The sequence below is a fragment of the Staurois parvus genome, unplaced genomic scaffold, assembly GCF_062004578.1.
Source record: "Staurois parvus isolate SC_StPar_1 unplaced genomic scaffold, SC_StPar_1.0 ptg000192l, whole genome shotgun sequence".
NCBI lineage: Eukaryota > Metazoa > Chordata > Amphibia > Anura > Ranidae > Staurois > Staurois parvus.
In genome coordinates this window covers 8,082,929-8,099,113 of record NW_028317988.1, presented here as the reverse complement: position 1 = coordinate 8,099,113, position 16,185 = coordinate 8,082,929, and the positions used below count along the sequence as shown (strand labels likewise).

General features: G+C 40.5%; 1 protein-coding gene across 2 annotated transcripts in view; it reads left to right on the top strand.

Moving 5' to 3' along the window:
• The first annotated feature begins 244 nt into the window (after positions 1-244).
• Positions 245-16,185, top strand: part of KCNG3 (potassium voltage-gated channel modifier subfamily G member 3) — a 48,138-nt gene continuing 32,197 nt past the window's right edge. The window contains exon 1 of one of the 2 annotated variants that reach the window (XM_089677840.1): positions 245-1,237. In XM_089677840.1, the coding sequence (XP_089533966.1) occupies positions 636-1,237 (602 nt within the window). In that variant the 5' untranslated portion in view covers positions 245-635. Of the gene's footprint in view, positions 1,268-16,185 lie in introns of both variants that reach the window. The other variant, XM_089677839.1, reaches the window with a different exon arrangement.

Genomic DNA, 16,185 nt, shown 5'->3' with positions numbered 1-16,185 from the left:
CTCTACTGATGATTTTAATGCAATAAAGACTGGTAAGGGAGGAACAGCTGTCACAGTGTACAGCATGTATACAGTAATGTTACAGTCATCTTTGTAATAGAGCTTTATAGGAAAGTACCTAGTAGATTTGTGTAGCAGACACAAGCCACTCCACCTCCTCTATCGCCTCCTTTCTCCCTCCCCTCCCTTCCTGCCTCTGAGTGAATCTCACATTGAGTAAAGTTCACCAGACACAGAACAGGCAGTAGAGCTGGTAGCTCTCAGCACTCTCCCTCTTCCTCTCATCTCTTCATTTCATTAGCTCTTGAGAGTTTCCTTGAAAATACATTGTAGAAGAGAGACCTGATGACTGCAAGGGGCTGCAAGACAGTTTGGATGATGTGTCAGGAAGATGTAGCCCAGGAGGAGCCTTAGAGGGATGTTGGACCTTTTGGGTCAAGAACTGCTGAAGTTTTCTACATCATCATTAGTCAATTCATCATGTTGTGCCCTGTATTTTTTACCTGTCTGGACCCACCCAGACAAACAGGCTGTAAGGAATCCGGAGGTGGAAACAGAGCCAAAACTTTAAGGTGAAAGGACCTCCGAAGCTTGGGGTGGTACTGAAGGATAGCACCAACGTTTCGGCCATCGCAATGAACTTTTCCCGAGATTCCTTTACTCTCAATGTCGGGGGTGCAAAGTATTCCTTCTCTCAAGAGCTGATTAAGGATTTCCCTCTACGACGGGTGAGCAGACTCCAGGACTGTTCTTCGGAGAAGGATCTTCTGGAGGTATGTGATGACTACGACCAGGAGAGGAACGAGTTTTTCTTTGACAGGCATTCCGAAGCCTTTGGCTTTATCATGATGTACGTCAAGTATGGTAAACTGAGGTTCGTGCCCCATATGTGCGAGCTGTCCTTCTACAACGAAATGATCTACTGGGGCTTGGAGTGCTCCCAACTAGAGTACTGCTGCCAGAGGAGGCTTGATGACCGCATGTCGGACACTTACACCTACCTGTCTGACGAGAGCAAGCCTGATGAGAGCACCGTGAAAGAGAACCCTCCGGCTCCTGAGGACAAGAAGTGGCTAGAGCGCATGAGAAAGACTTTTGAGGAGCCCACCTCATCCCTGGCAGCCCAGATCTTGGCGGTGGTGTCCATACTGTTTGTCATTGTTTCTATGGTGGTCCTGTGTGCTAGCACCTTGCCCGACTGGAAGACAGCAGAGAATAGGAGCGTGGAGGAGCACAGGTATACAGCAAGTCTGTGGGATCCTTCGGGGTACGACCAGTCATTCTCAGTATTATCAGTGTACGTCTGTCTTGGGGGGAAGGGGGCTGCTTATATTACAAGACAACCATGTGACAGGAGGGCATAAACCAAACATAAGCCAGGGCTTGTGCAGCACTTAGCACCATCGTTCTTTCTCTAGCTGGATAGGAAATAATTGGTACACTAGAAGTTAGCGGAGTTTAAAACATTCTTCAAGCTCTGGGATTACATCACATAGAAACACTTGTACAGTAATCCTGATAGACCTCATTATCAGACCTCGGGTTGTTTACCAGAGAGTCACATACTAGGCATTAACACGTTCCTTGCCATCAGGCTGCTTGTGCACAACATGGTTAACTCTGCTCAGACTGATGTAACTCAAAGAATACCACTCTAAAGGTACATTTCCCTAGAAAGCATCTTATGTCTAGAAGTATTTATTGATTAGTATTGTATATTCCTGCATAGAGAATATTTAGAATTCTTTTGCTGAAAACTTGCTTTTTCAGATGCTAGCAAATATATATGTTATTTGCATTACTTGTGTGAATATGCTGTCCTACTGTAGAAGCCATATGGCAGGATCCATGAGAAAATGGGCAAAAAACCCTAAAATGAGCCAAAGTCCAGTTTTTGCTCATATGAACCAATGAAAATCTTTGTTACAGTTGGCCAGAGAATAAAATCACTTTTGTCAACATCGTCACTTTAAGACATTAGTAGTAATCTGTGTCCAGCAGACTTTCCGAAGTAGAGGAGACATCTTGATCTTCTTGGTCATCTTGGTTCATAGATATCATAGGTGGATAGGGTCATCAAGGGACCCCTGTGTAAAACCAATTTTTGGGTCCCGCCATTCACCTACTGACCTATAAAAAGACTTAAAGTGTTACTAAACCCAGGATCCTGCATTCACTCTATCTGGTCTCCCACAGTACACAGAGCATGGATATGCAATTATTTTAGTAAATATAAACTGCTAAATACCTTTTCGCATCAGCAGCTAGAGCAGTCTTGTGACTATTATCAGTGTCCAGCCGAGCACTGGTTTAGACTTGTAGGAGGAGTTTTCATTTTGCTGTAGGAGGATGCGACAGTTCTGATTGGCCCTGTTCTGTTCACATGCACTCTCCCAAGAAAAAAAAACTCTCTAGCAATACACACCTACACTCCAAACTGAGCATGTGCAGAGTGACTCCATACAATATGTCTTATCAGGAGATAAGGGGGGGGGCACTGGAAGAAGGGGAGGATCAGAGAAGACAGGATCAAACAGCATTTTTATACAATGCAGAGGATTAACCCCTTAGGTTCCTCAGTGAGGATAACAAGCATGCTTTACTGCATATACAGGCTGATTTTACTGCTGTGGGTTTAGAAACACTTTATAAATGTGTATCAATTGGCAGCCAGATATAGGTGAGCAGGGTCTAAGTCTATGTAGGGTCTCAGCACCCATCTAACACGCATCTGGTAACAATGAAACCCTAAGTGCTAGAGGATCCTGGTGCAGCTTTACAATCTGCACATATGGTATGCCCACCTGTAAAGTGCTGCGCAAACTGTTGGCGCTATATAAATCCTGTATAATAATAATAATAATAATATGGTATGCCCACCTGTGACAGGTACCTACGGGATATATACATACTCATACCAGGGATATCTGTGTGCCTCTTCTGCTGCTTTAACTACTACATTTGCTATAAGCTGCTTCCAGATGAACAATACTATTTTTTTTCTAAAGGAATAGCCTCCTCTTTTCTGATAGATGCGTGTTTTCCTCTAGAATGCTACTTAGACCCGTTACACATTTAATGATTTCAAGCTGCTGTTTTAGCGACTTTCCTCGAGTGTGATGGCAGTCCTGTTGTTCCTGTTCACACGAGGGTTGATTATTTGACAAGTTAAGTCAGACGGATCAGTTCATGTTAAGGTGACCGCAGATGTTAGAGGATAGCTGCCTACTCTGGTGGGATTGTCCAACAACAGCGGTATTAAATTTAAACTGCAGGAAACACCATGGCCAACTGCTCCTGGGAGGGAGGTAGAAAAGAATAGAAAGTTGGAGCAACCACAAATGGAAGAAAAAGATATTTAAAATATATTTGAAAAATATTCTTCCTAAATATATTGATACATACTACAATTTTGGCCATATTCAATATATTGTAAAATATATTTCAATAAATAAATAAATATATATATATATATATGTATGTATATATATATATATATATGTGTGTGTATATATATATGTTGGAATGCATTTTTATTGCAAAATTAATGACAAATATCTTTAAAAACACAATTCAAATATACTGTATGTCTTTAAAAATACAGGTCCACATTCTTGGAATGCATTTACAGATATTTGTAAAAACATATGTTAAAATTCCTTTTTTATATGTAAAAAAAAATCAGAAGAATATATTTTAAAAAATATATTTAAAAAAATATTTTTCATATATTTTGTAATATATAAAAACGCATGTCAACATGCAATATATATATATATATATATATATACATATATATATATATACACATATATATATATATATATATATATATATATATAAAATTATTATTTTTTTTAAATTTAAATATATTGAATATGGCCAAAATTGTAGCATTTCAAATGTATGTCAATATATTTGGGAAGAATATTTTTAAAATGTATGTTTCTTCCATATGGGAAGGGGCACCTGCTATGTGCAGAGAAATGTACATTCAAGCTGTATATTTCCACAGCAGGCAGACAATTGCTATTTGTTGCCTCTAGGCAAGTTCAGCTCATGAGTCCTGTATAAAACACTTGCAACTGTGCTGTATGACCTCTATCCGTTCCAACATCAAAGTGTAAAAATTGAGTTCCACAATGATTGCATCTTTCAGTATCACTTTCCACAACATTGAGTTCATATCTAAGCATTTGTATCTTGCAGTTTACAGTACATGCATGGACAAATATGTGAAAGGTCAGGTCACAGGAGTTTGATGGTGTGCCAGCTACAACCTGTATGGTTAGGGTGAGAGGAGCAGCCCGTCCTTGCAGCAGTAAAGTAAAATTGGAATGCCCCTTTGAAGGAAACCTATATGGAGAGGAAAGATCTGGAGGCTGCCATTGCAGACTTCCTGAATATGCTGATTGCCTGGCTGCCTGCAATACTTTCTGAATGGTAGAGAAGAAGCATGCAGATTAGGAAAGTCAGAGTAAAGTCAGGACTCCCAATTTCAAATGGATACTGCGCTAGGTAAATCCTTAAAACATTGTAAGCGCTATGAAGACCTTCACACCTCTGAAAAGCGATCAAAAATTGAAAATAAAACATTGTAATAGTTAAACTAAATAAGTGCATACATATGCTCTATGAAGACCCTCACCCCTCTGAAGGGCAATCAAAATTTGAAAAAAATTAATTGACTAAACTGAGTGAGTACAGTAATCATACTCGTATTTATGTTTATTCAATTAATTTTTTTCAAATTTTGATTGCCCTTCAGAGGGGTGAGGGTCTTCATAGTGCTTACAATGTTTTAAGGGTTCACCAAGCACTGTCTCCATTTGAATTAGCCTTTTAAGAGACGATATCCTCTTATACACTTGCAGCTTTGTGACTTCAGTTGATTGGGGATTTGCACGGTTTGATCTTACATACATTAGGACTCCTGATTTGCATACTTCTTCTGACTCAGTGACTAAAAGTGGGTGTAAACCTTAGACATGAATTCTGAACAAAGCATATCCCTCTATAGTGTGTACTTGTTTCAGTTAAGAGCGTTAAGTGTCATTTCTGTCTATTGCTCTGTTCCTCTGCTATCAGCACTTCTGACAAATTTTCCTGACACCAAGAGAAAAATGGTGACAGGGGAGGGCACAGCCTGTGGTTGACAGGCTCAGCTCTGTGTGCTGTGTTAAGGGATGTATATCCCTTCCTTCCAATCAGCTCTAAGAGCTCTCCTCACTGAGCTCTACAGTGTGTAATTTCAGATCTACACCCCCTTTTTTCTGAACTCTCAGGAAAGTTCTTTCAAATTTTGGAGTTTGTCACAGATGTAAAGAAGATAAGGCAGCACATAAATGGGTACAACGTATGTAGGAGGATTTGTTTCATCTCTGTGTATCACCTGAGGCCTGTCACATCACTGGGTATATCCCTCTATAGTGTGTACTTGTTTCAGTTTAGAGCGTTAAGTGTCATTTCTGTCTATTGCTCTGTTCCTCTGCTATCAGCATAAATCACTACTGACAGTTTTTCCTGACACCAAGAGAAAAATGGTGACGGGGAGGGCACAGCCTGTGATTGACAGGCTCAGCTGGCTCAGCTCTGTGTGCTGTGTGAAGGGATGTATATCCCTTCCTTCCAATCAGCTCTCAGAGCTCTCCTCACTGAGCTCTACAGTGTGTAATTTCAGATCTACACCCCCTTTTTTCTGAACTCTCAGGAAAGTTTTTTAAAATTCTAGAGTTTGTCACAGATGTAAAGAAGAGAAGGCAGCACATAAATGGGTACAATGTATGTAGGAGGATTTGTTTCATCTCTCTGTATCACCTGAGGCCAGTCACATCACTGTAGGGTTTACAACCACTTTTAGCTGCCCATACACCGATCGAAATTCAGCTGGTTCATCAGGGAACAGATACATTTCAATTATTGTGTTGATATCCCTACTCAACAGAAGTTGATTGTTAGATTGACTCCTATTGAAGGGCCATGTTGGAGAGCTTTTCCAGATCAGCAGCTACAGCTGTGGGTGCCACTGTCAGAATACAATATCATGGTGGTGTGCATTCCGGAATCCAGGTCCTTTGTGTGGATGGAGGAATCTAACAGTCAATGACTAGCTGAAGAATGGCTGGAATCCAATTGATCAGCATGAGGGCCAGGAGACTAGCAGAAGTAGACTAGAGATGGCAAAAAGAGACCAGAGATGGCAAAAAGAGACTAGAGATGGCAAAAAGAGACTAGAGATGGTAGCCCCTATGCTTCCTCTATACTAGTCATTCTCATCCAGGGTTCTATGGAACCCAAAGGCTCCTCACAGGCTGTTAGGGATTCCTTGCATCAAGTGCATTTATAAAGGCAGACTGTTTTTTTAAAGGTAGACTGAACATAGAAAGACTTTTAAAGGTAAATCTAAAATTTACACAGTTGCTAGGCTTTGCAAGAGGGAATAAAAAAGAGCTTACAGCAGACTCCTTCTACAGCAGCCGTTCTGAACCAGGGTTCCTCCAGAGGTTGCTAGGGGTTCCTTGAGCTGGGGCTGATTGACCTTCCATTTGATGGTGCCTGCATAGTTCCAGCACAAAGACCACTTGGCAGAGTGAATGGCATGAAACCATTAATCTGTCTCTAAAGGTGGCATTCTGACCAGCACTGTAGGGGGGCATTCTTCTTACTGCTTATATGGAAGAAAAATCTATTTGAAATATATTTTTAAAATATGCTTCCCAAATATATTGACATATAGTTGAAATGCTACAATTTTGCCCATATTCAATATATTTAAAAAAAAAAAAAAAATATATATATATATATATATAATATATACTGTAGTATATATACTGCATGTTGAAATGCATTTTATTACAAAATATATGAAAAATATTTTGAAAAATACATTTCAAACATACTGTATGTCTTTAAAAATAAAAATCTACATTTTTGGAATGCGTTTACAAATATATGTAAACATATATGTTAAAATGACTTTTTTTGTATCTTAAAAAAAATCTGAACAATGTATTTAAAAAATGTATATTTTTTAAAAAATATATTTTTTAAATATATTCTTCAGATTTTTTTTAACATATAAAAAAGTCATATTAACATATATTTTTACATATATTTGTAAATGCATTCCAAAAATGTAGATTTGTATTTTTAAAGACATACAATATATTTGAAATGTATTTTTAATAATATTTTTCATATATTTTGTAATAAAGACATATTTCAACATACAGTATATATATATATATATATATATATATATATATATATATATATAAAATTAAATATATTTTTCATATATTGAATATGGCCAACATTTCAAATTAATGTCAATATGTTTGGGAAGAATATTTTTTTAAATATATTTCAAATATATTTGTCTTCCATGTGGGTGACCCCCAATGAACTTGTTTTAGCAGGGGTTCCTTGAGACTTAAAAATTATGTCAAGTGTAAAAAGTTTGAGAAAGACTTCTCTATACTGTCATTGATTTTTGGATTCCTTCATAATTTTTTTTAATTTTGCTCCTTTAGTGAATCATCCCAATCTCTATAGATTTTTGGGACCCTGCAGAATATGTAACATGGGCAGCTGACCAGCTTCATATAAAGGGAAGGAAGAATATGTTGATTTGTTATATGTAACAAGGTTATTGTTTGTGATGGATGGACACAGCTAAGCCCACTGGCAATGAGTGGTAGGAGTGGAGGGAGGGAAATCCTTGCTGTGCCAGAGGTTGCTTAGTAATTACTGTCATTATTATTACCAGCCATCGGAATGACTGTTTTCGGGGTACAGGAGAACAATAATGCTGTAACATTGTACTACTACAAAATGTGTTTAAATAGCAAAGCAATCAATAAACTAGACAAGACAAAAAAGTCTATATTAACAATGATGTACTATATTAACAATGATCTACTTACACACTTCCCTGCTAGACTGTAACCTAATATATTAAAAATATCTCCATGATTTTCAACAACCTACAGCCCTGGTCTCCCCCTGGCTGTGTCAGAGCAAAATCACAGTTCTTGGTGTGCTTTGTGTATTTGTTCCAGATCTGTGCAGCATTCCAGTATGAAGAGACACTGAAAAATGGAACCCTAACAAAAAAAGAAACTAATGGGGCTTTGAAGGGCACCATACCGACAAAACTCCATACACAAGTTACGAAAAAAAATAAATAATGATTAAAAAAAAAAAAAAAAAAAATATATATATATATATATATATATATATATATATATATATATATACAAAATAGAGCAAGTGAGTGCTAAAAGTCCAAAAAAGCTGCTGAAACACCAAAGGGTACCAAATAACCTCCAAAGGATCAATGTAAAGTAAGGTGCAGCACTAAAACTCTAACCACATTTGTGAAAACTTCATATGTTAAATACATAAATAAACATATAAATGTATAAATGAATAAAGTGACTCGTGACAAAGTGCAAAATATGTCATTAAAAACAGAAGTGACTCAGTGGTAACGTAAAATCTGTCACTATATAGTGACCAATAGTGATTTATTGTGCTAAAATATTGTCCAAATATAGGTGCATGGAAGATCTGATAATCTTCAGTTATAGGTGTTCCATCCGGTATTATGGTGATGTGACCAATGATATAAAGACTGCGCACTCACCAGATGCGCAATCAGTAAGCGCATTTAGAGACAATACTCTCAGTAGATGAACTGGAGGCCCCTTTAAGGATGAGTATGGTCTGGTCAGGTATTCCCCTCACTGCTCACTCCGCTGTCAATAATGGCTCTATCACTCTTCTCCTGCAGCTCTGTGGGTTATTAGAAGCTCACAGGGAGCTCAGAAAAGAGGAGGCCAATAGCGTGATACCATTTGATAAGGTGTATGTTTATTCCAACATAGATAGCAAGCGTGTAGGGAACAGAACAGAAGCTACTGACCATAAGCAGAAATCCAAGATGGCCACCAGGACCCACGTGGTGTCGGCGGCGTGGCGTGATGTCACGACACTGTAGCTCCTCACTGACGCGTTTCGTGCTATTGCACATAATCATAGGGGGTGTGCACCACATGGGTCCCGGCGGCCATCTTGGATTTCTGCTTATGATCAGTAGTTTCTGTTCTGTTTCCTACACGCTTGCTATCTATGTTGGATTAAACATACACCTTATCAAATGGTATCACGCCATTGGCCTCCTCTTTTCTGGGCTCACTGTGAGCTTCTAATAACCCGCAGAGCTGCAGGAGAAGAGTGATAGAGCCATTATTGACAGCGGAGTGAGCAGTGAGGGGAATACCTGACCAGACCATACTCATCCTTAAAGGGGCCTCCAGTTCATCTACTGAGAGTATTGTCTCTAAATGCGCTTACTTAATGCACATCTGGTGAGTGCGCAGTCTTTATATCATTGGTCAAATCGCCATAATACTGGATGGAACACCTATAACCAGGGGCGGACTGACCATTTGGAAACTCGGGCACTGCCCGAGGGCCCGGGGTCTGTAGGGGGCTCCATGAGATGCCCCTGGTACCTTTTTCATAGGCTTTTTTGAGTTTTGGCAAAGACACAGGGGCCCCATGATCCCCTATTGCCCGGGGGCCCCATGAGTTGTCAGTCTGTCCCTGCCTATAACTGAAGATTATCAGATTGGGGAATACCTGACCAGACCATACTCATCCTTAAAGGGGTCTCCAGTTCATCTACTGAGAGTATTGTCTCTAAATGCGCTTACTGATTGCGCATCTGGTGAGTGCGCAGTCTTTATATCATTGGTCACATCACCATAATACCGGATGGAACACCTATAACTGAAGATTATCAGATCTTCCATGCACCTATATTTGGACAATATTTTAGCACCATATAGCACTATTGGTATATAGTGACAGATTTTACGTTACCACTGAGTCACTTCTATTTTGAATGACATATTTTGCACTTTGTCACGAGTCACTTTATTCATTTATATATTTATATGTTTATTTATGCATTTAACATATGGAGTTTTCACAAATGTGGTTAGAGTTTTAGCGCTGCACCTCACTTTACATATATATATATATATACACCGTATGCCGGTATATCTGTATTCCACAAACATTAGCAACACAGTTGAGATGAGAAGTTTGAGCATAGGTAATGCTCAATATAAAACGTAAAGCCATTACATATTGTGACTATGTCGTCAGGCTTAGTATACAAAATATTCCAAGCAATTCCCATATACAGTTCAGTGGGTAAATAAACAGCTTGTATGTAATAGCTTGAGATTATTTCGCTTACACGTTTCGCAGGACAAAAGCCTGCTTCCTCAGGGAGTTTTTACACACAATTCAAACGATGGCATCTGATTTTTCATAGGGCAGCCAAGGAGACATGATCATATAGATCCTAGAAGATCTTTCAAACAGTAGTTGCAGAGAGAAAATAAAGATATGGGCCTAGCAGATAGAAGGAGATTAGGCCCATTCTATCCCAATCTCAAGGTTTTCCAAGGCAATGCTCCAGCTTAGTCGATGCACCCCAAGATAGTAGTGTAGCTAATGTGCACAAGACATATTAAAGCCCGCAGTAAAGTGGTATTCCAGTATAAAACTTTCCCTCTGTGGAGGAGCTTCCTATAATAAAGACTTGTCTCTGCTGCTCTCTCTCCTTGTGCAGGGTGACTGGTCTTGTCTCCGCCCCTCCTGTAGTTTTCTGCAGGAAGGCAGTAGAAGGTGGGACCTGCTGGGTCTCTCCCACAGCTCTACTCTCTGCACAGGCTATGTACTGCATAGTGATGATGTCACCCCTAATTTTACAAGGTAATATCTGGGTTTGCATTCGGTGCACACAAAGTGGATTTAAAGTATATCCTTTAGAAATACATTTAAATGAAAGCTTTTGTGCCTGGTTTCTGCTTTAAATAAAGGATGGAGGGGGGAAAACAGATGAATAAACAAAATGTAAACATTTCATATCTAAACAGCACCTGAGACTGTCTCCCACAGTACACAGAGCATGGAAATGCAATTAGTTTAGTAAATATATCTGCTAAATACCTTTTCTCATCAGCAGTATATAGTAGTCTTGTGACTTCTATCGGTGTTCAGCTGAGCACTGGTTAATCTTGTAGGAGGAGTTTTCATTCTCCTCTAACTGTCCTATGAGGCTGCATAACCCCTGAACCCCTGTCTGGACAGCACTGATTGGCCCTGTGCCGTTCACATACACCCTGCCAAAAAAAATATTTCTAGCAATACACACCAAACTGAGCATGTGCAGACTTGCCACTGCTGCTCTGTACTATAATAGATGGATTAGGAATGGTAAAAGAAGGGAAGGATCAGAGAAGTCAGGATCAAACAGCCTTTTTTACACAATGGAGTAACCCCTTAGGTTCCACAGTGAGCATAACAAGCATGCTTTACTGCATCTACAGACTGATTTTACTGTTGTGGGTTTAGTAACGCTTTAAAGCTGAACTCCAGCTTTCCTTTCAGTCTTGCACAGTCATACCGGCTCCTCTCCTGTACTGAAAGTGCCTACTCTGATTTCACTGCACACTGTGAGCTTCTTACAATGTGCATTAGAAGTTGCAGCATGTCAGTGTTTCCTGGGTGGAGGATGCCCAGCATTATTTAGCTTCTTCCTCCCCAGCCTAATGCAGACCATACATGGTTCAGATTCTGAACGATTTTTCGTCCAAAAATCGTAAATGTCATTCGCTCAGGAATCCAATGGTGCCATCGTTGTTTTGGAATATCGGTTAACCAAGTCATAAAGTTCACCCCATATAACATGCAAAACTTCTGTTCCTTCCAGGTCACGGCTCATGCGCATATTCTTTTCGGAAAAATGATCCTAGGATTTGACCATCATTGAGTAGAAAATCAGTCATTTTTCACACATTTTCCAACATGCCCGATCACCGAAAAGGGGAGGAACCACGAAAATCGGCTGGTGCCATTGACTCACTAACAGAGCGAAAATCAACCAATTATTTTTAGGTCCGATTTTTGGATGAAAAATCGGTTGATTTTCGACCCATGTATGGCCAGCCTAACTGTCCCTGCTCCACCCCTTTCATTTATTGGATTTTAGTTCTTTCAATCACGGAGGCTCATCATTACATGTGGGTGTTACCTAGGGTGGTCTGCATCAAATACAGCCTGCCTTGGAGCGCCCTCTCCAGACTGACATCTGAACATCAATGCATTTCAATACTGGCATAACCCCTACTAAGAGCCATCTCACTGCTTACATCAGGGCTGAGGGCTCTAGTGACAGATCCACACTGATCAAATGTAAATATTCCTCTGGAGTGCACCTTTAACCACTTGAGCTCCAGAGGATTTACCCCCCTTAATGACCAGGCTTCTTTTTGCTACTCGGCGCTGCACTAATTGAACTGATAATTGTGCAGTCATGCAATGCTGCACCCAAACGAAATTTACGTCCTTTTTTTCACACAAATAGAGCTTTCTTTCGGTGGTATTTGATCACCTGTGTGCTTTTTATTTTTCACGCTATAAACAAAAAAAGGCCAAAAATTTTGAAGAAAAACAATATTTTTTACTTTCAGCTATAAAAAATATTTAGTAAACTCAAAGTTGGTTATAAATTTAGGCCAAAATGTATTCTGCTACATGTTTTTGGTAAAAAAAATCCCAATAAGTGTATATTGATTGCTTTGTATGGAAGTTATAGCGTCTACAAACTATGGTATAAATGCTGCAATTTACGCCATTTTTCTGCTATACAGCGCTGCGCTAGTTTAACGGACAATTGCGCGGTCATGCAATACGGTACATAAATGAAATTTACATCCTTTTTTCCCCCACAAATTGAGCTTTCTTTCGGTGGTATTTAAACGCCTGTGCGGTTTTTATTTTTTGCGCTATAAAAAAAAAGGCTGACAATTTTGAGGAAAAAGAAAACAATATTTTGGACTTTTTGCTATAAAACATGTCCAGTAAAAAAAAAAAGCAAAAATCAAATTTAGTCATAAATTTCTGCCAAAATGCATTCTGCGACAAGTCTTTGCTAAAAAAAACCCCAAAACGTGTAAATTAATTGGTTTACATGAAAGTTATAGCGTTTACAAATGGCGGGAAAGATACTGGGATTTTTAATTTTTATTTATACTAATAATGGCGCCGATCAGCGACATATAGCGGCAATCAGCGACATATGACGGCGACCAGCAACTTTTGGCGGGACTGCGGGACTGAGGCGGACATTTTGACACTGGGGGGGAGCTGACTTGGGGTCACTGACATCCCCAGTGACACCAATACAGTGATCAGTGAAAAAAACCCACTGAAACTGTACTAATGTCACTGGGGAGGAAGGGGTTAACATTTTTAGTGTTCACTGTGTGAGGGGAGTGTTTTACTAAGGGGCGGGGGTGTGTACTGAACGGGGGGAGGGAGGGGGGAGCTGATCGAGGGAGAGAAACTGTATTCTCCCTCTGCAGCTTGGCGGCGAACTGTCACAGAGCAGGCTGTGTGTAAACAATGCAGCCCTGCTCTGTTTCAGTGTTCACCGCTCATCGCGGGAAAACGGCCGGTAAAAACCGGCCGTGACCCGGCGGCGGGGACCCGCTGCTGACACCCGCGGGACAGGTAGGGCGGGCGCGTGCCTCGCGCGCGCCCCCTGCCTGTTTTGTAGGCACACGTTTTAAAACGTGCTTTTGCCTACGAGCGCCGCCCTGCCACCGTTTATATGCGGTGGCTGGGCGGCATGTGGTTAACACTGTATTAAACCCAAAAACAAACATTTAATCTATTGCAGTTTAACAATTCTTAGATGGGATGGCTGCATTAGTTTTTCTATTTTCAGGATTTCTTTCTTCTGTTTTCTTCTGGTGATCTTGCCAGTAAGTCTGTTGTTTTCAACTGAAAAGCTGTCTTGCAGATACAGGGATGAGGCAAACCATTTTATAATGACATGTATACAAAACCTTATTCCCAAAAGAAAAAAAAAGACTGTTTGCTAGAATAGCGTAAGTTGTTAGTTAAATTTAGTTAGCTCATCTGTAATCAGTGGAGCAGAGATTGATTATTCAGGTCTGCTCAGCGTATCACAGTCTGCTACTGTGATTGCTTCCTCCTGTATTCTAGAGGAGGCTAGAATTATAGTGGGAGGAAGAAAAGAGCAAGCAGCCTGCATATTTATGAAACTCCAGCCAATCCCTGGGGAGGTGTGCCCAGTAGGTGTTGGGAGAGCCCATATATAGTCTGTGGCCCGAGACAGGAGCAGCAGAGTTCCTGGGTCCAGTCCTGCTGGAGGAGATACCTGTGCAGGGGTTCTGGATTACTGGAGGTGCCATCTAGAAGACATCAAGGTCCCAGCTGAGTAAGGTTGCTGAGGAAGTTGGGTTAAAGTGTCCATCTGTTAAAAAAAAAAGTGTCCAGCTGTCCTTTGGTGTTGTGAGACTGTATCTTCCTCTGGAGACTGCTTGGTGGATATCGGAAGGAGACAACCAATGATCCTGTCGCTATGCTAGCAAATTACCCCACTGCTTGCAGTTAGTGACTGTGTCCAGTTTTGGTCTTTTGGAAAAAATCCTAGTCACCTGACAGCATTAGAGATTCTGTAAGACCCCACATGGAAGAAAAATATATTTGAAATATATTTTTAAAATATTCTTCCCAAATATATTGACATACATTTGAAATGCTAAAGTTTTGACCATATTCAATATATTTCAAAATATATTTAATAGCTAATAATTGAATCTTCTGCTCTTCCTACCAGTCCATCCCCCACAGCAGGGATGGACTGACAACTCATGGGGCCCCCCGGGCAATAGGGGATTACAGGGCCCCTGTGTCCTTGCCCAAACTCAAAAAAGCCTATGAAAAAGGTACCAGGGGCATCTCATGGGGCCCCCTACAGACCCCGGGCCCTCGTGAAACTCGAAAAATTAGAATATCGTGCAAAAGTTCATTTATTTCAGTAATGCAGCTTAAAAGGTGAAACTAATATATGAGATAGACTCATTACATGCAGAGCAAGATAGTTCAAGCCGTGATTTGTCATAATTGTGATGATTATGGCTTACAGCTCATGAAAACCCCAAATCCACAATCTCAGAAAATTAGAATATTACATGCAATCAATAAAACAAGGATTGTACATAGAACAATATCGGACCTCTGAAAAGTATAAGCATGCATATGTACTCAGTACTTGGTTTGGGCCCCTTTTGCAGCAATTACTGCCTCAATGCGGCGTGGCATGGAAGCTATCATCCTGTGGCACTGCTGAGGTGTTATGGAAGATCAGAATGCTTCAATAGCGGCCTTCAGCTCTTCTGCATTGTTCGGTCTCATGTCTCTCATCTTTCTCTTGGCAATGCCCCATAGATTCTCTATGGGGTTCAGGTCAGGCGAGTTTGTTGGCCAATCAAGTACAGTAATCCCACGGCCATTGAACCAGGTTTTGGTGCTTTTGGCAGTGTGGGCAGGTGCCAAGTCCTGCTGGAAAATGAAGTCAGCATCCCCATAAAGCTCGTCTGTGGAAGGAAGCATGAAGTGCTCCAAAATCTCCTGGTAGACGGCTGCGTTGACCCTGGACTTAATGAAGCACAGTGGACCAACACCAGCAGATGACATGGCTCCCCAAATCAACACAGACTGTGGAAACTTCACACTGGACTTCAAGCATCTTGCAGTGTGTGCCTCTCCATTCTTCCTCCATACTCTGGGTCCTTGTGCCTCTCCATTCTTCCTCCATACTCGGGGTCCTTGGTTTCCAAATGAGATGAAAGTTGCTCTCATCAGAAAAGAGGACTTTGGACCACTGAGCAACAGACCAGGTCTGTTTTTCTTTAGCCCAGGTAAGACACTTCTGACTTTGTTTGTTTTTCAGGAGCGGCTTGACAAGAGGAATACGACATTTGAAGCACATGTCCAGGATCCGTCTGTGTATGGTGGCTCTTGATGCACTGACTCCAGCCTCAGTCCACTCCTTGTGAAAGTTCCCCAACACTTTTGAATGGCCTTTTCCTGACAATCCTCTCCAGGCTGCGGTCATCCCTGCTGCTTGTGCATCTTTTTCTTCCACACTTTTCCATATAACTTTCTATTAATGTGCTTTGATACAGCACTTTGGGAACATCCAACTTCTTTTGCAATTACCTTTTGAGGCTTTCCCTCCTTATGGAGGGTGTCAATGATGGTTTTCTGCACAACTGTCAGGTCGGCAGTCTT